Here is a 16,916-nt window from a genome sequence, read left to right on the forward strand (position 1 = left end):
GTGGCCCCAGGGTCTGGATGAATGGCATGGGGTCGGGCCTTGGGCATGCCCCCTTGCTGTTCTGCTCCAGCTGCATGCCCTGATCCAGGCCTGTGCTGCCTGATCTGGCTGTAAGCCAAGCCACTCAGGCCCTGTGCCACCCACCTTTTGGATCCAGCTTTGCATTGCCCCAATCCTCCTGCCTGCCACCCCAATCTGGCTTTGCACTCCCTCCGCCTATTAAATCCAACCGTCTGCTGCCCCTGGCATGGAGGTCATGCTTTGGCCTGTGGGGCTCCCCTCGGGTCCAGCAAGTTGGCAGCAGGAGAGTGGCAGCAAGCACTGCCTTTGCTTCCCCACCACTGCATTTCTGGACCCTAGAGAAGCCCCGTGGGCAGGATGACGCAGTTCCACCAGCTGGATCTGGCCTTTGGGCTGAGGGCTGAGCCGCCCTGATGTGCAGGAAAGAGCAGCCTGTTTGCCGCGGTGCATTGTCCTGGCAGCAGAGGTAAGGAAAGTCGGGGTACAAATGAAATGTGGTTTGTGCTGCTTTAAAAAGATCTTTTTTTTAATCCTCTTCCTTGGTTAGATTCTCAGCCACTGTTTCCTGCTGATGTCACCATCGTCGCTGCCCCCGAGAACACCACTGTGGTAGCTGGCGAGAGCGCGGTGATGGAGTGTATGGCTTCCGCCGACCCCACGCCATTCGTCTCTTGGATACGCCAGGGTATGTGAAACAAAGCCAAGGAGCCTTTTGATGTCAAGAGGAACCTACGGACCCTTTTATTTTTAAAATCCATTAAAAAGGAAAAGGTATGTGGGTGCCCAACATGGGGGCCATAGCTGAGGCAGCTCGAGTATCTTTTCTGAGGCGGGGATCCCTAATTAAGTCTGCAGTGCTACAAAGCTCGCCGTTTATTTTGTAGCCGTTTGATCTGTAAAGTATACGCAATTCTGGTTACTGGATGCCTTTTGATCTAAATTGGTCATGGTCATATTGCACGAGTCCAAGCTTTTGAAGGTCAGCACACGGCACTCGGCTTCCCAGCGCTTCTCTTGTAGCGGTTCCAGAAGGTTAGTGGGAATTCCATCGTGGCAGCTGTTGCTTTGCAAAAATAACCTGTGTTACCTCGCCCGCTCGCCCAGCATGAGAAATATCTTTTCAACATTTAAGAGCCTCCTATAAAAAAAATAAAAATAAAATCCCCATTATGGGCATGCTAGTTTGGCCGACTCAGTGGGGGTTGAGTCTGAGCAACAGTATTTTTAAGTGCGTGCAGATGTACTGGTGATGTACATGCAGGAACAGGCTGCCACTATCAGAGGGGCTGTGTTAGGTGTTTCAGAAGCACTGGAGACAGTTGACTTGGGCCGTTTGCAGTCTCTCTCCAATTAGCTCAGATATGGGGTGCAGGGTTGTTATGGTGCTTCACAGGTACTTAGGGACTGTGGGCTTGTAAATCTGCAGAATCCCAGGATGAAAGCCTTTGTCTCAGGAGCAATCCAGTGTGTTACTAGCCTTAACAGGCGATTTTTTTTTTTTTTTGGCGTTTGTAGCCACCCTGCAAAAATAAGAAGCAGCTCACAGGACCCAGCGTTGCAAATTCAAAGCAGGGCGGTTAAATCATTCAGGCAGAAATGCTTGCCTTTCATCCTATATATTGAAGACATAATTAGCTGTACCCAGCTTTCCCATGTTTCCTAAAGTATTCATTGCTATGCTCCGGAGGGAGCGATGTCTGCGTCGCTGAGTTGCCGGTTCCTCCAGGATTGGTGCTGAGTCCTGGGGTGTCATCTGGTGGCCGGATTATAACATCTCTTCTGTGCAGCCGGGGCCATGTCCATACACGGAGCTTCCCAGATCTTCCCTTGGGAAGCACTTAAAAGTGCTGCATTACTCCAGGCAGAGGCTGCCTTGTAGCCCAGAGGCAAAGGTTTCTTAGGGTGGTATTCTTTTATATGATCAATACATTTTTGCGTAGTTGGGACAGAATTAGACAAGCTTTTGAATGTGAGACATTCTTCTTCAGGTCCAGGGAGAAAAGCAAGCACAATGACAAGCTGTAGTAAGAAGTACTTGGTAGAGCCCTGCAATTTGGAGGAGGGGGGAAATTCCTGGGGGTAGCAGACAAACAATTAGCAGAAGAACTAAGCTGATTACTGGGAGATCAAGATGCATCAATGGGAAGGAGGGTCGTTATCACCTTTCCTGCATGGGAAGAATTGTGGAATCCCGTATGTTGCAATGTGCCATTAACCAGGGTCAGTGTGAAGTCTTTAGTTCCTAGTGTCCAGGCAGTTTAGGAATTTTTGTTCCCAAGCTTGCTATTGAAAGGTGCTAGCATGAAGCTAGTGAGGTTAGAGAGGGCTCGGTTGTTGCTTTTCTCCTCAGACCTAAGGAAGAACACCTTGCATTTGAAAGCATATCTAACTTTGCCTCTCACATAATTCCTGGACCGTCACAACTACAACATCAGTCTTAACGCTTTCTTAACCCAGAAGCAGTGCAGTCATCTCTGTGTTGCTTTAGGTAGGGTAAGCAGCAAGGAAGCAGGCTAATCGGCACTGGCACTCAGTAGTGCTGTGGACTCCCTCCAAAGTAAAGTGCTGTGTGGACCCCATCTAGGAGCTTCCTATTGCAGGCTGCCCGCTGGAGGGCACTACAACCTGGCCTGAATTTAGCCTTTCAGCAAGGCCTATGTGTGCGAGGCCTGCGCGTGCAGAACGTCTGTGCAGTCATTTGGATGCAGCGTTACTCAACCATGAGGCCATCCACGTAGGCCTCCGTTGGCTTTGACAGAGGCCAGCCCTCTGTAGAGGTTCAGTTTGTGGCCCCTTGGCTAAGCAACAAAGCTAAAACATGACGATAATGCAGCAGAGGTCCTGACTGGCTTGGGACCGTGCTCAATGGCATAGTTCATGCTGCCATGGTGCCAGTCCTGCCAAGGGCATGAACTTGCAGCCACATGCCCTGCTGACTGTACAGTGAGTAGCACTGCAATCCCCAGAGCCCTGCGTAGAGGCACAGGGAGCTCCCCTTGAGCTCAGGGAGCCTGTGCCTTGATCCTGACTGAATGCAGCCAGGCCGGGGTGCAGAGCAAGGAAGGGCTTTCAGCCTCTGCTCTGCAAAAGGCCAGCACCACCAGAGTGGTAACCGGGAAGAGAGGATGAAGGTTCGCCTTTCAGCAGGGAGGGGGTGTTACAAGTGCAGAGGTGCGAACAGCAGGGATGAGATGAGCCCAAGAGCCTGCCATCCCAACCCATGCCCAGAACCTGCAGGTTATTCACAACACCTAAATAAAGCCCTGGCACTGATCTCATGGCTTTGAGCTCCCAGCACTGCCTTCAGTTCCCTCGTGGCACAAAGCAAACAGGAAACTCCTTGAGGACTCCCCCAAAGGCACAGATGGCTCCACATCACCAGCTCTTGCCCACTTTGTGGCAGTGGCACTTTGAGGGCCAGGAGGAAGCCTGCCAGACAGCAGTGCAGTTGGCATAGGGACAGAGATCATTTTCAATCACTTCAGTGCCTCTTTTGGCTCCAGACCAGCCTGGAGTCTGGGGTCAGAGCCATCTTTTCCCTTCTTCTGTCCCAGCAGTGTGGAACAGCTGAGAGCTGGGCCTAGTTTAATGAGGAGAGTTGGCAAAATTCATTGCATCCTCAATTACCCCACAATTCATTGCATCCTCAATTATCCCAAAGCTGGCTTCAGCCTGTTATTGGCCAGATCCTTCATATGGTGGTGGAGAAGGGGATGTCCTTTGGGTCCAGGTCAGAGGTTTTGTCTCTCCTTTAACAACAAGCCCTCACTTGGCTCTGCGGTAGTCTCTGCACTGTTCCTGTCTTCTCTCTGTAGCTCATCAAGGCTGCTGGTCCCTTGCTGATACCTGCCTCTCCATGGAGAGCAGAGAGCACCAAGCTGTGCTGGATGGACTGAGCAGAGGCAATGACAGGAGTGCAGAAGGCATTGGCATGTAGCCCATGTGCTCCTAGGCTGAGGTGAACCTGGTCAACCAGCTGGCTCAGCCGTGGTACACAAGCAGGCAGAGAAGTGCATCTTTCACAACAACCAAGGAAGTGAATGCCCCTAAAATCTGCAGCACTATGGTTTGCCCGGCTGGTTCTTATCTCTTCCAGAATGGGGAGAGCAGAGAAGTGGGTGAAAACCAGGAAAATTCATGACCCTGCCACCCTGAACGGGCCCAGGCTGGACAGCCCTTTAATGGGAGGAAAGTTCCTTCCGCAGAGCCTAAATAGCCAAGATAAAGCATAGGGGGTGAAGGCGCAGAGACCAAGTGACATGGCCAAAACCAGGTGGAAAGGCCGTGATGGAAGACAGACTCAAAACTCACCTCATCTCTGATGTAACCCTGGTGTTTGCCACACATTTCCTCTGCAGATGGAAAGCCCATCTCCACCGACGTGATCGTGCTGGGACGGACCAACCTTCTGATTCCTCACACCCAGCCCCACCACTCCGGCGTGTACGTCTGTCGTGCCAACAAACCCCAGACCAGACAATTTGTTACGGCGGCCGCTGAGCTCCGGGTCCTTGGTGAGTGGTGAGAAGAAACATTTTGGACACAAATGTGACTCCGGGTAATTGCCAATGGCCTGGAGTTGTGTTCAGGAGCTCCCTGGGAGAGGATGCTCACAGCCCCTGCTGTTTCTGAGAGGGGACGTAATCAGAATGAATTACTGTCTGGTTTAGGGAAGATTTCTCAACAGCATAATACCTTTACATTTTTTCTTTCCTTGTTAAAGTCTTTTTTTTTCCCCCCTTGCCAAGTTCCCCTGTGAAAATGGGTATCAGCAATTAACTTTCAATATGACAGAGGCCGCTGGGGAAACCCAGCTGTGAGCATATGAGTCGATACAGATTTTGGATTTTCTTTTTTTTTGTTGATGTAATCTAAATTAGAGTTTGCTTGGGACCAGAGATAGAATGAGGCTTGGCTTGGAGCAGCAAGACAGGGATCTGTGTTGCTTTTTCTCTTACAGATTTCTCTCCTTACTCTTCTTCCAGCTCCACCCAGCATCTCCCAGGCCCCTGAAACCATCTCTCGCACCCGCGCCAGCACTGCCAGGTTTGTCTGCAAAGCAGAAGGGGAGCCAGCCCCTGCCCTTCACTGGCTGAAGAATGGGGAGGCTCTCCAGTCCAATGGACGTGTGAAAATCCAGAGCAGCGGCAGCCTCGTGATCAACCAGATTGGGCTGGAGGATGCTGGCTACTATCAGTGTGTGGCGGAAAACAGCCTGGGCCTGGCCTGTGCCACAGCCAAGCTCTCAGTCATCGTGCGGGAGGGGTTGCCCAGTGCTCCCAAGAGAGTGTCCGCAGTCTCCCTGACCAGCACGACAGTCTTGGTGTCTTGGGAGCGCCCAGAATACCACAGCGAGCAAATTATTGGCTTCTCCTTGCATTACCAGAAGGCTGCAGGTACATGCTGTCTATGTGCAGGGGAAGGGATACGAAGGCTTTGTATTCCTTTTGGGCTAGGTAGGACGGGCCCTTCAAGGGGCAGGAGAAAGTGTGGCTGGGGCTACAGAAGCAAAAGTGCCTGTTGGTTGTTGCTTATCTCATCCTTCAGCCAGGAGTGTGGGGGGAATGAGGTGTGTTTAGCTTAAGATAGTTCAGGTAGCAGAAGCCTGGGCTTTGCAACACCCCTCCAGAAAAATAGTGCCTATTGAAACATCATCACCATCCCACGCAGATTAGTGCTGTCTGGTGTGTCGGAGGGGTTTCAGAGTAGTCCAGCCTCAGTTCATCCAGCATGGCTGTGCTTGCCATTATTGGCACCAAAGGACCAGAGATCTTCTTTAGCTTTGCATAACCACTTGTGCACGTGCAGTGCGTGGCACCTGTTAGTTACTCTGCACCCATATTGGGCAGGGGAGTGCCCTTCGATCATTCTTCCACCTAGCAGATTTTAGAGGCCATGTTTATTACTTCTACCATGATGTTTTCCTTCAGTAACTGTATAAAATTTCAGAGTTGTTCTTTGTGTCTGGAGCCACTGGCTAAAATGATCCAAGTTGGATGTGTAAGGTTAGGCATGTGGAGTTATGATGTGAATCAGAGGCTTGGCTCCCTAAGGCTTGGCTCCTTTGCATGTCTGTGCTTGGTGTGCATCCCTGTATAGCTACCAAAGAGGCACTTTGGTCCTTAGGCAGATCAGTCTGTGCAGCCACACCTGCCCTTCTGAGCACACTCAGAAGGCTGTACCATGGCTACATGAGTAACATTTAAATGCGTGGAGGTAGAGTTAGGGCTTGGCTGATAATCCCCGCCTGGAGAGTGAAGTCTGATCATCATTGGGCAGTGATGCGTGACAGACCCTGGGGGAGGCTGGCAGGGGGAAGGGAAGGGCTAAGCAGTAACTATGTCGAAGAGGCCATGGGAGAAGGGATTTGGAGGGAGGTCGCTGGTGACTGCCTGGCTGCTCGCTGCACTGCTGAGCACTCTGACTTCTGTCCCTAGGAACAGATAATGTGGAGTATCAGTTTGCTGTCAACAACGACACCACGGAGCTGCAAGTCAAAGACCTGGAGCCCAGCACCAACTACGTCTTCTATGTGGTCGCTTACTCCCAGCTGGGAGCGAGTCGGACATCCACACCCATCATTGTTCAGACACTGGAGGATGGTGTGTTGAGCAGGCCTAGGCTGGCGTCCCTGAAACCCACTTCTGCCTGTCCTGAAATGGTTACGTTCCACAGACAGGGAGATGGGCAATGGGGGATGCTGTCTTCAGCTCTCTGAAATCCAGGCATACTGCCTGAGCAGTCTGGTCACTGTCTGTGAATGTCATGCAGTAGAGCAGTGTAGGTGCCATTGCGGTCCCTAGGTTATAAGGGCAGCCCATGCAGGGGGTATATCATCTGTCTTTTCCCAGACACACACCCTGTCCTCTGGCACTGAACCAGCGAGGAGCCCAGGGTTAGCATCCTTGTCAACAGCAAGTTATCAGCAGTTATGGTAGTGTATGATAGAGAACAACCAGGGTTCTCATGACTGGAGGAGTGGGACAGCAAGAGAAATGAGAGCCGGTGCCAGTGTATAGATGTGTAGGCTCCAAATTACAGCTAATCTCCAGTCACATGTATGGAAGTAGCTGTTTGCTGTTGCTTTCGGACTGTGGAGAAGTCTCATCTCTTTTTGTTGCCTCTCTCCCAGTGCCTAGTGCAGCCCCTCAGCTCTCCTTGTTGAGCACAACCCCTGCCGACATCAGAGTCACCTGGCTGCCCCTTCCGGCTGAGCTGAGCAATGGCAGGATCATGAAATACAAAATTGACTACTGCACCCTCAAGGAAGGTAAGCCTACAGTTTACCTGAGAAGCAGAGCTTGGAGTATGTAGCTTGCACTGCAGTTCTCCAGAGTGCATCATATGTAAACATAGTGTTGGGAGAAGGCTCCAGGGTTGAAACACAGGGATTGGAGTCCTCTTTCTGCCCTGATAGGCATACAGCAGTGTAGGTGCCCCTGTCCTTCCTACCAAAAGGCCTCAAACTTCACCTTGAAAGGATTAAACAGCAGATTTGTTCCTATATCCTGTTCTGTTTTTGGCCTTTGTCTGCTGAGAAATACTGTTGCTTTGTCTGTGGATATAACCTCCTGGGTAACTGGACTGAGATTTTCCTTTGGTGCAGTCTAATGCAACCCACGTGGAGTGACAGCGTTCGACTGTCCTTGGCACTATCTGTATTTTGAAAGGAGTTTCATATTTATAGGGCAGGTGGATTTGATTAACCTGAAAAGCAATTCTAATAGAACAGACCATCATGGTAAAATATAAACAAAGATCCTAGCATACTACGGACATCGCAGTTTCCAAGTTTGGGCTTTGCCTGGTTTTATTGATATCGTTAAGCAAAACCATAAGCTTTCAGCGGGGCCAGGAAAGCTTTTCTATGCTGTATGCAATGAATTATTTTGGTTCTGTCTGTGCTAGCTTCCAACACTGTCTAGTGCTGCAGTTCCAACACTGTGCCAGTGCTGCAGCCTCTCCACACCAGGGTACGTGCTTCCTGCCAAGTAGGGGTCGGAGCATGTGGCAAAGTATCAGCTACCTTCCCACGTCTGTGATTGGTGTTCGTGTTCTGCACCAAGACACTTGGTTCTTGTTGTTTTTATTTTTCCTACCCAGCACCCAAAAATGCCTGCCCAGCACCTGATATTCACTGCAACCCTTTGGAAGCGCATGCAGCACAGGCGGCATGTTTGGCAGCTTAGTGTTAAACATCTGTGCCAGAACTCCTCAAAGCTCAAGCATTTAAATATGGCCATTGCATTTACCATCGAGGCTCTTTGCATCACGAGCTAGGCTGGTTGTGGTAGCTTTGCTGCAAGTCTCAGACTGCTCCACTGAAAACACCTATGTCCCACGACAGGATGAGAAGGCAGTGTTCAGATCTGGGTTGGGATGAGGTTTAGGCTGGAATCAGGGCTGAGGTGCTTGGTTCAAATTTGAGGTTGAATCAAGGCTAATGCTTGGATGCAGTTAGGAAGGCACTGAAATATGAGATGATGGCCACAGACGTTAGCTGCTCTCACAAGTTGACTGCTATCTTGAATGCTCATGAGTTGTCTGCCATCTTGAGCAGTGGGAATTTTCACCTGTTGACTGTTCTTGTGAGATTTCTGACCGCCTCCCACTGTTTCATGGTTTCAGCTCTGTCCAAACTGAATGTTGGTGGGGTAGAGGGGAGTCTTTTAGTTTTGAATGTCACTCCGAATGAGGGCAGGAAGGGGGCCATGGACTGCAGGTTTGAGAGTTTGGGCACATTTCCTGATCGGGTCAGATCAGGAGATGTTGAGGGAGATTGGCCCTGGGAAGAAAGCCACAGCACACAGAAGTCTCTCACCTTGCCCAAACCTCTTTCACAGACCTTGAGCTGCTGGCCATTTTCACAGGGGCAAATTTCACCCTGCCTGGGATGGAGACATCTAACTGGTGTCCCCTTGGCCCCAGCAGATCAGATCTCCTCCATTGAAGTTGGTGCAAATGAGACACAAATCACCCTTTACTCACTCTATCCCAATAAAGTCTACAAAGTGCGCATAGCAGCCAGCACGAGCATGGGCTATGGGGCCCCCTCGGAGTGGACGCAGCATCGCACTCCTGACAGGGACAACCAGACGCACGGTAAGGTGCTTGTATGCTTGGTATGGCTCCTTTCTCTCATCTGTGATGCGAGGGTGGGAAGGCAACATCCTGATACCCTAACTGGAAAGTGGACAGGTGGCCTGACCAAGGCTAGCTAGGTTGTGGTGACACTAGGGTGATCTAGTATGGAATCCCTATTGCACTAGAGCCCTACCTGTAGCTCCCTGTTATAGGGAACCAATATGTTTTTCCCTTGTCCTCAAGCTACTGGATAGCTTGGTGATACTTTATACCTCAGACACTCCTTAGATTGCTCAAGACTGCAAAGGCCCATCAAAAATGCCTGGGTAACCAAACCAACATGCAAAGCTGAATCAAAAGCCAGTGCATGGGCAGTGTTAAAGACTGAGCTGAAGCTAGCTCCAATTACGGAAGGTCAAACTTGCCCTGTCAGCTTCCACCATAGTACCAAGTCTCTGCTGTCATGGTCCCTTGCTATGGAGGTGTAGGCCAGTGTAGTGATAGACTCATAACTGTGCCCGCCTATCAGACGTGGAAAGAAAACTGCCCCTCAGCATGCAAGGACCTGCTAATGAGTTTTGAAACATGCTCTCTTTCCCATTGTTCTTCTAGTTCCATTTGCCCCGACTGAGTTAAAAGTGCGAGCAAGGATGGAGTCCCTCCTGATAACGTGGCAACCCCCAGCCAACCATGCCCAGATATCGGGCTACAAACTGTACTACCGAGAAGTGGGAATGGAGGAAGCCAGTGATGAAAGCCCCTCAGACGGCGCTGAAGATGAGAGCTGGGATGTAGGGCCCATAAAGCTAAAGAAGAAAGTGAAGCAGTATGAATTAACTCGACTAGGTTAGCTGGTTAAGTTTTCTCTACCAGTGTGCATTTGTTTCATACTATCCATCTCTTATGGTAAAGAAGTCATAGTTCAGAACTGCTAAGAAGGCTCATGGCTATTTGTTGGTGATGCCTTCATACATATATTGCTGTATACTACTGAGTCTGCTAAATATGCATGAGTTGTATAGCTTCTCCCACCAATGGTTTAGTGCAGGGTTATATTCCAAGAAATTTGTGGGCAGAAGTGAATCTTCCTTTCAGCTCTTTGTAAGAGCAGCTACCACCATTCTCCCAAGTGCTAACTTAGTTCTAAAAGGGAGGTTTCTGAAATGGAGGCTTTGGCAGAACTTAAATACCGAGACTCCTGAATATTAGTATAGTAGAAGTTTATTGTTTAACTAAGGAGTAAATCTAAGGGTGCATTGATAAAGATTTTCTTGGCTGATACTGATTGCCAATTATTAACCAGCCATATCGACAAATAGCTGATCTGGGCAGCTTGGAGAGCAGTGTCCTGCTGGTAAATCTGTGGGGGAAAGGGGTGTTGGGGACAGATTGAGGCCCCCACGGTGAGGGAGGGAGTGGGCCTGGGGCAGGGGCTGTCCAGCCAGGGTGTTGAGTGTCCCCCCGGGGCTAGGAGTGGGATGGAGCCACAGCTCATCCGGGGGGCTTAAAAGGTGAGGTGCAGGACTGGGGGCAGCTCCCTGCCACTGTGCGTGCCCCCAGGGGAGGCATGGGGAGCATGTGCCCTCCCAGATTTGTGCGCGGGGTGAGGGTAGGCTGCCTGCTGTGGGCTCGGGGCCAGGGACAGCACCAGCCTCCTCCCGGCAGCAGGGCTGGGCCAGGGCTGGGCTCAAGGCAGGCAGCAGTGGCATCGCTGGGAGGGGGGCGCTATGGGTAATTTTTGGGTCGCCCCCACTCCCAAGCTCCCCCTAGCGCTGCCCCTGCTCAGGGCACCCTGCTTTGCTGCCATTCCCTTGGGAGCCCTGTGCTGGCCACGCATCACCTGCCTTCCCCGCAGTGCAGGGCTCTCAAGGGAAAGGCAGCAGAGTGGAGAGCCCCAAGCCAGGGCTGCGCTAGGGGGAGCTTGGTAGGCTATAGCCACCCCTCCCAATGCCAGCTGCTGCTGCCACCTGCCCCGAGCACAGCCCCAGCCCCCCCACCCCTGGCCCTGGGTCCCCAGCAGGCAGCCCACCCTCACCCTGCATATAAATCCTGGTGGGGCACATGCCCATGGCTTCTTTCTGCTCCTGGCCCCGGGGTCACATTCAGTGCCATGGCTGGGCAGCCCCTGCCCCACTCCCTCCCTCACTGTCAGGGCCTTGATCTTCTTCTCCCGTGCCCCTCCCCCCATGCTTCTTCCCCTCCACAGACTTATTGGCCTGATGCTGCTTTTCAAGCTGCCTGGCTGTATTCCTGGCCGTGTGCATGCTGTGGCTGCACGCATGCATGTGGCATTTACTGGTGACATTATTGGCTACACCAGGCAAAAAAAGCCAATGGCTTTAGTGTCAGTTTTCCTTTTATTGGTGCCGATCTGATTTGTGACTGATATATTGGTGCACCTCTAATGAAATCTAGTGTCAGAATGGTGTAGTGTCTGTATGGGTGGCCTTATCTAAAAATTGAGTTCAGAACCATGCCTGACACATGCCTGTGTATTCAAGCCTGTGTATAAATTAAGGATACACCTGAGAGGCCTGCCCTAGTAAAGATATAGACGCTAATTAATCCCAACCAGAGCTCTCCCTGTTTTACAGAAAGGGGAAACTGAGGCAGAACAGATAAATGCTCATAGCTGGAGAACCAGTTCCAAGCACAGAAGGGATAAAATCTACAATTTGATCCACAAAAATTTTAGCTAAGAGGCTTGCATGGGTATACTACAAAGGGCTCACCATAGAGCATCTGGCCACAGTGTAGATATCCAGGGAGTCATCAGAGTTGTTGGGGCAAACTCCATCAGTGTTGCTCTCTGATTCCCAGTGCTGCTTGTGGGCTAGGTGGTTCTGGTCACATTGGGCTCCTTCACTTTGGACAGCCTGTACACGTGCTGTCAGGAGATGGTCCGTGATGCAGTGCCCCTGACAATCTCTTTGTTCCTGAAAAAAGGTCACAACTTCGGTTTGTAGTGTCAAAATCTTGGCCAGATATAATGTCTACATAGACACCAACATCTATGACCAGTTGGTCCATGGTGCTAGCCAGGCTATTTGCAGACGTGGTACAAGCATGAACATCACCCCTAAGCCCAGTACAAAGTATGAAGAGTTCTCTGGTCCCTTTGTATTTAGTGCAGCACCTGGCTGCCAGGTCACTCTGATCTCTGTTGGGGTGTTCTGTACTCATCTTATCAAGTCATTTTCTATCTGTTGGCTTCTGAGGCTCCTCAGACTAATGAGCTACTTTCCCAGCACTTCTATGCATGTCATATGTGGTTTGACTAGTTGTGTATGCACTGGGACCTACAATCGTTCATGCCGTTAGTCAGGTCTCTGTATGGGTGGGGTATGCACTGACCAGTGGTTGTATTAATCTGTACTCTAGCAAGGCCCATGCACAGTAATTAGTTAATCAGTCAATTAATAAGAACTGGGGGAAGAAGTCACTCGTGCCAGATGCATTTTTTTTTTAAAATGGGTGTCTCCTGTTCAGAGTCCTTTCCTTCCGTGTCTCATGCATCTTTCTTGTAGTAGTCGCATCCGGTAACGAGTTGGTTAATCTGCAGAGGGGAGTCTAGGGGACAGATCCCAGCTAGTGCGGGTTGGTGTTGCTCCACCAAGAGTTGCAGCAGGTAGGTCGACTTTCCCCAGCCAAGGGGCTGTTCCCCGTCACACCGAACTTTGCTTTATCGACCAAGCCACGCTGTTGGAACAGCGGTCCAAGCGTTTCCCCCACTGGCCTGCTGTACACATCTCACCTTGCCGCAGGTTGCTTGTGGATGCCTTGACCTTCAACGCACAGAAAGACAGCTTGTGACATCTCTGAGTCTGTTTCTTGAGTCACGTGATGGCTGGGCCTCCTAGTAGCATTTGAAGGGTGTTAACAGTTACAAGTTACTGGAGAATTTAGAGCTGTAATTATTACACTGAGGAAACCGCATGTGAATATTATCATGTGCTGTCCTTACCACCAGCAGGCTGGTTAATAGGGACTCGGGAATTATCTGAATTGGTTCCAAATGCTCTGGCATGCCAATACTCAGAAGACTGCTTGTTCCTCCGTAATTACTTCCTTAAATTTGGGCATCAATCAAGTCTTGATGGTTTCCTTATGATTTGGTTGATGTGCGTTAACTATCCTTGCGTTGTGAACAGTCTCGGATTTCTTCCCACTGGAGATGTTCTCATTTTGTTTATTCTCCCTTCTCCCGACATTGCCTGATTGCTCCCACATCCTTGGGAGAGGAAGGGTCTGGATGGGCCGGTTGTATGCTGAGAAGGCAAAAGCTTCTGGGAGTGAGAAACAAGAGGCAAAAGCCCATTGTGATTTGGAGGAAGGGCATATCTTCACTGTAAGGGGAGGGGTGAAGGCAGCACACACGGGTGCCCTTGAGCCACCTTGGCCAGCCACCAGTGTGTGAAGGTGTAGTAGTTTTGTCTTTGGTTTGGGGACACACTTTGGGGTGTCTCCCAGGACTCCTGGCAGGCTTGTACAACCCAGCCTGAAGTTTTGCCAATACAGCTTTCTCATGACCTGTGCTAGTTACCAGAGAGCTAGCATGGGTATAAATCACATCTCCAAATGCAACCTTAAGTATATGTCTAATCTGAGACTATGTTGTACAACCCTTATGTTGGCAAGTGCCTACTCAGATGAGTAGTCATTGATTTCCAGAGGACTGTTCATGTGAGTAGGTGCTCACCTGTGAGTGAGTACGGGTCACATGAGCAGCTGGAGAGACTGGGTTTGGGTAAGGAGCAGTGGGAAGTGAGGGGGTTGGAAAACTCCGTGTGTAGGAAATAGAAAAAGCTCCTTGTTGTCTGTGTAATTCTGCCGTTTGCTGCAGATCCAGGACGCTCGCTTCGCAGGGAACAGCTTCTGACTCTGCTGCAAGCTTTGTGCCTCTGGAGTGCAACCGGGGTCCAGGTGCTGCCTCTATCTTGGGGCCTCCCGGCGTACTTGCAAGGTGCAGACCCTTGTGAGTGGGTCCTTAAGGAATGGTGTTGCCACCTCAGTTTCCCCCATAACTGAAATGCTCTTTGGAGTCCAGAGACGGGGGCTTTTGGGCTGCGGTTGAATCCTCCAGGAGCATGTGGCAGGTATAAGCTAGAGGCATGCAGCTGGGCTTTGCACAGAGTGTCTGAACACACCATTGCTCTTTACTCGAAAGTGTTGGTCCAACAGACCTAAACAAAAGCATTAAATCCTGCCCACATTTTCTTATCTTTATTTCCTTGCTACTCCGCGGTATTCTTTGGACCCAAGTCAGGATCCTCTGGGATGGATCTCTTCAGTACAGCTTATAGAGCTGCTGCTAATAGTCAGACTGGGACCTCCCTTTCATGACAGCCTGTCCGTCACCTCCTCTCTCCTGCCCAGTGATTCCTACATGCCTTTGTGAGGATTCTCCCTGTTAATAAGCCTCCCTTTTAAAACTGAGCTCTTTTGTCCTGCCTTGGGCAACTTTCCATCATCCAGCCGTCTGCAATAAGAGAGCTACTGCAGCTTCCTCCAGTTCTGGCCTTCAGCTAATAACCATAGCATGCCCATTGTGTGGCTGGAGTACAGTCCTTAATGGCTGTCCATTGTAGCCAATCTGGAAAGTCCATTACAGGGTGGGAGACTCATTCATGAAAAAGTTTTAATACAGCATTAATCCAGACATAGCTTCCCTAAATCTAGACAAAGGCTTGACCCTGAGAGAAGTAGCACTCCAAGAACTCTCTCAATGACTTGGAGATATGTCCTTAGTCTTACTCCAATAATTAATAATTAATGACAAGGATGCAGCAATCTGGGCTCCGATTTAAAAGAAAATAACCACTAACGACCTAATTTTGCTGTCCATATTTATAACTAATAAGTAGCACCTTCCTCTGGGAGTCATCTCAGTGAAGTCAGGTATTTCTTGGTGTAGGGGAAAGTGGTAGAGTTAGCGCCCAAATTAATCCCCTTGAAAATGGATGCAATGCTGTAGTTAGCATATTGGATAGATTACGCAATCATCCCGATTGCCCGTTTGGAATTATATGGACTAGATTGTTCTGATTACATTTAATCACGCGTGTGATGGAAGTGAGGAAAAGATCCGTGTTCACGTGGCCTCCGAGTTCCAGTAGAGAGTCTTGATAGTTTGATGAAATGACCAGGCTGCATGCTGCAGGAGCGCAAACATCTGGCCTTGCAGTATAAGCAAGGGGGAGGCAAGGGCTCAGGCTGCAGAGCCTGATTTTCCAAAGGCTTCGGTGATGAGATGTTCCTGCTTAGCATGGTCTTAGTTTCCAGTGCCATTTGATATGGGGCATGCTCCTTGTTGGCAGTATTCATAGTTTCTAGGGTCGGAAGGGACCTGAGTAGATCATCTAGTCTGACCCCCTGCCATGGCAGGAAAGAGGACTGGGGTCAAATGACCCTGGCAAGGTGTTCATCTAACCTCCTCTTAAAGCCCCCCAGGGTAGAAGCCTGCACCACTTCTCTTGGAAGTTGTTTCCAGATCCTAGCCGCCCTGACCGTGAAGTCGCGCCTCCTGATGTCTAGTCTGAATCTCCCCTCTGCCAGCTTGTGACTGTTATTCCTGGTCACTCCTGGCGGTGCTCGGGGGAACAGGGACCCCCCAGTGCCTGATGGTCCCCTCGGACTAGTTTGTAACAGGCCACAAGATCCCCTCTCAGCCTTCTCTTGTGGAGGCTGAACAGGTTCAGGTCCCATAGCCTCTCCTCATAAGGCCTGCCCTGCTGCCCCCGATCATGCGAGTGGCCTCCTCTGGACCCTCTCCATGCTGTCCACGTCCCTCCTGCAGTGCGGCGCCCAGAACTGGACGCAGTCCTCCAGCTGCGGCCTGACCAGTGCCGCATAGAGGGGGAGGATCACCTCCCTGGCCCTGCTCAAGATGCATCTGCGGATGCAGGACAAGGTGCGGTTGGCCTTCCTGACTGCATCCCCACACTGCCGGCCCATGTTCATCTTGGCATCAATGACGACTCCAAGATCCTTTTCTGCCTCTGCCCTGCCGAGAAGGGAGTTCCCCAGCCTGTAGGTTTGGTTGTGGTTGTTCCTCCCCAGGTGCAGCACCTTGCGCTTGTCAGTGTTGAATCCCATCCTGTTCTCATCCGCCCGCCCCGTAACCTGTCTAGGTCCGATTGTACTGTACTCCAGATGCCAGTGGGAGCTGCTTAGTACTTTTGACAATTTGGCCACATTTTTAAGATCAAGAACCTCAACTTTAAGCTCCTATTTTTGTTCAGTCTTGCCTGTGATATTTAGAGACAACATCCTTATCCCTCTAGTTAGGTATTAGAGCCTGTTCTGACTTGAGAAGACTTGTCCTTTCCTTCCCACCATCATCCAGGCTCTTCCAAGGCAGATTGTGTCCTGGGACATCTAGATCTCCCTCATGGCTTATCTGTTTCCCGTGTGGCCTTCCTGGGATGTGAAGCGGAGAAAACAGTGCTCTTCATGGCACTCTGCACAGGCACCCTGGGGAAGAAGGGCTGTGAATCAGTCATGTTTCACTGAGCCCGAGGACCCAGCCCTTCTGTCGTCCATCTTCCACGGCCCTCTGTCTCGGCACATTTCAGAAATTGCCCTTTGGTCAGAGAGGGCAGGAATACGGGTCAGCCAGTTCCCTTTCTTCCGGTGCTGCCTTTGAGGCAAACAAAACCGTGTTTGCTTATGGGATCCTTTCAGCGAGAAAAATGTGGATGAAATGTTTTTATATTCAGGATGTGAACATGTGCTGTGAAGCAGCAGAGCCTTTCCAACACCCTCAGGGTAATTGGCACCATTAAGGCCTGGGAGTATAATTGGAGCAGTAA

The 16,916-nt window shown here is 50.5% G+C and overlaps 1 protein-coding gene across 4 annotated transcripts in view; it reads left to right on the forward strand.

Annotated features, from left to right (window-relative positions):
- The window catches only part of IGDCC4 (immunoglobulin superfamily DCC subclass member 4), a 151,469-nt gene that overhangs the window by 105,381 nt on the left and 29,172 nt on the right, over positions 1 to 16,916 (forward strand). For 2 of the 4 annotated variants that reach the window (XM_090028751.1, XM_090028749.1), the window contains exons 5-11: positions 569 to 706; positions 4,380 to 4,535; positions 5,007 to 5,417; positions 6,459 to 6,623; positions 7,154 to 7,291; positions 8,950 to 9,123; positions 9,718 to 9,951. In XM_090028751.1, coding sequence (XP_089884877.1) covers positions 569 to 706; positions 4,380 to 4,535; positions 5,007 to 5,417; positions 6,459 to 6,623; positions 7,154 to 7,291; positions 8,950 to 9,123; positions 9,718 to 9,951 — 1,416 coding nt within the window. The remainder of the gene's footprint in view (positions 1 to 568; positions 707 to 4,379; positions 4,536 to 5,006; positions 5,418 to 6,458; positions 6,624 to 7,153; positions 7,292 to 8,949; positions 9,124 to 9,717; positions 9,952 to 16,916) is intronic. The other 2 variants (XM_090028750.1, XM_090028753.1) reach the window with 2 other exon arrangements.

This window comes from Crocodylus siamensis, chromosome 15, assembly GCF_052110815.1.
Source record: "Crocodylus siamensis isolate JL-2025a chromosome 15, ASM5211081v1, whole genome shotgun sequence".
Lineage (NCBI taxonomy): Eukaryota > Metazoa > Chordata > Crocodylia > Crocodylidae > Crocodylus > Crocodylus siamensis.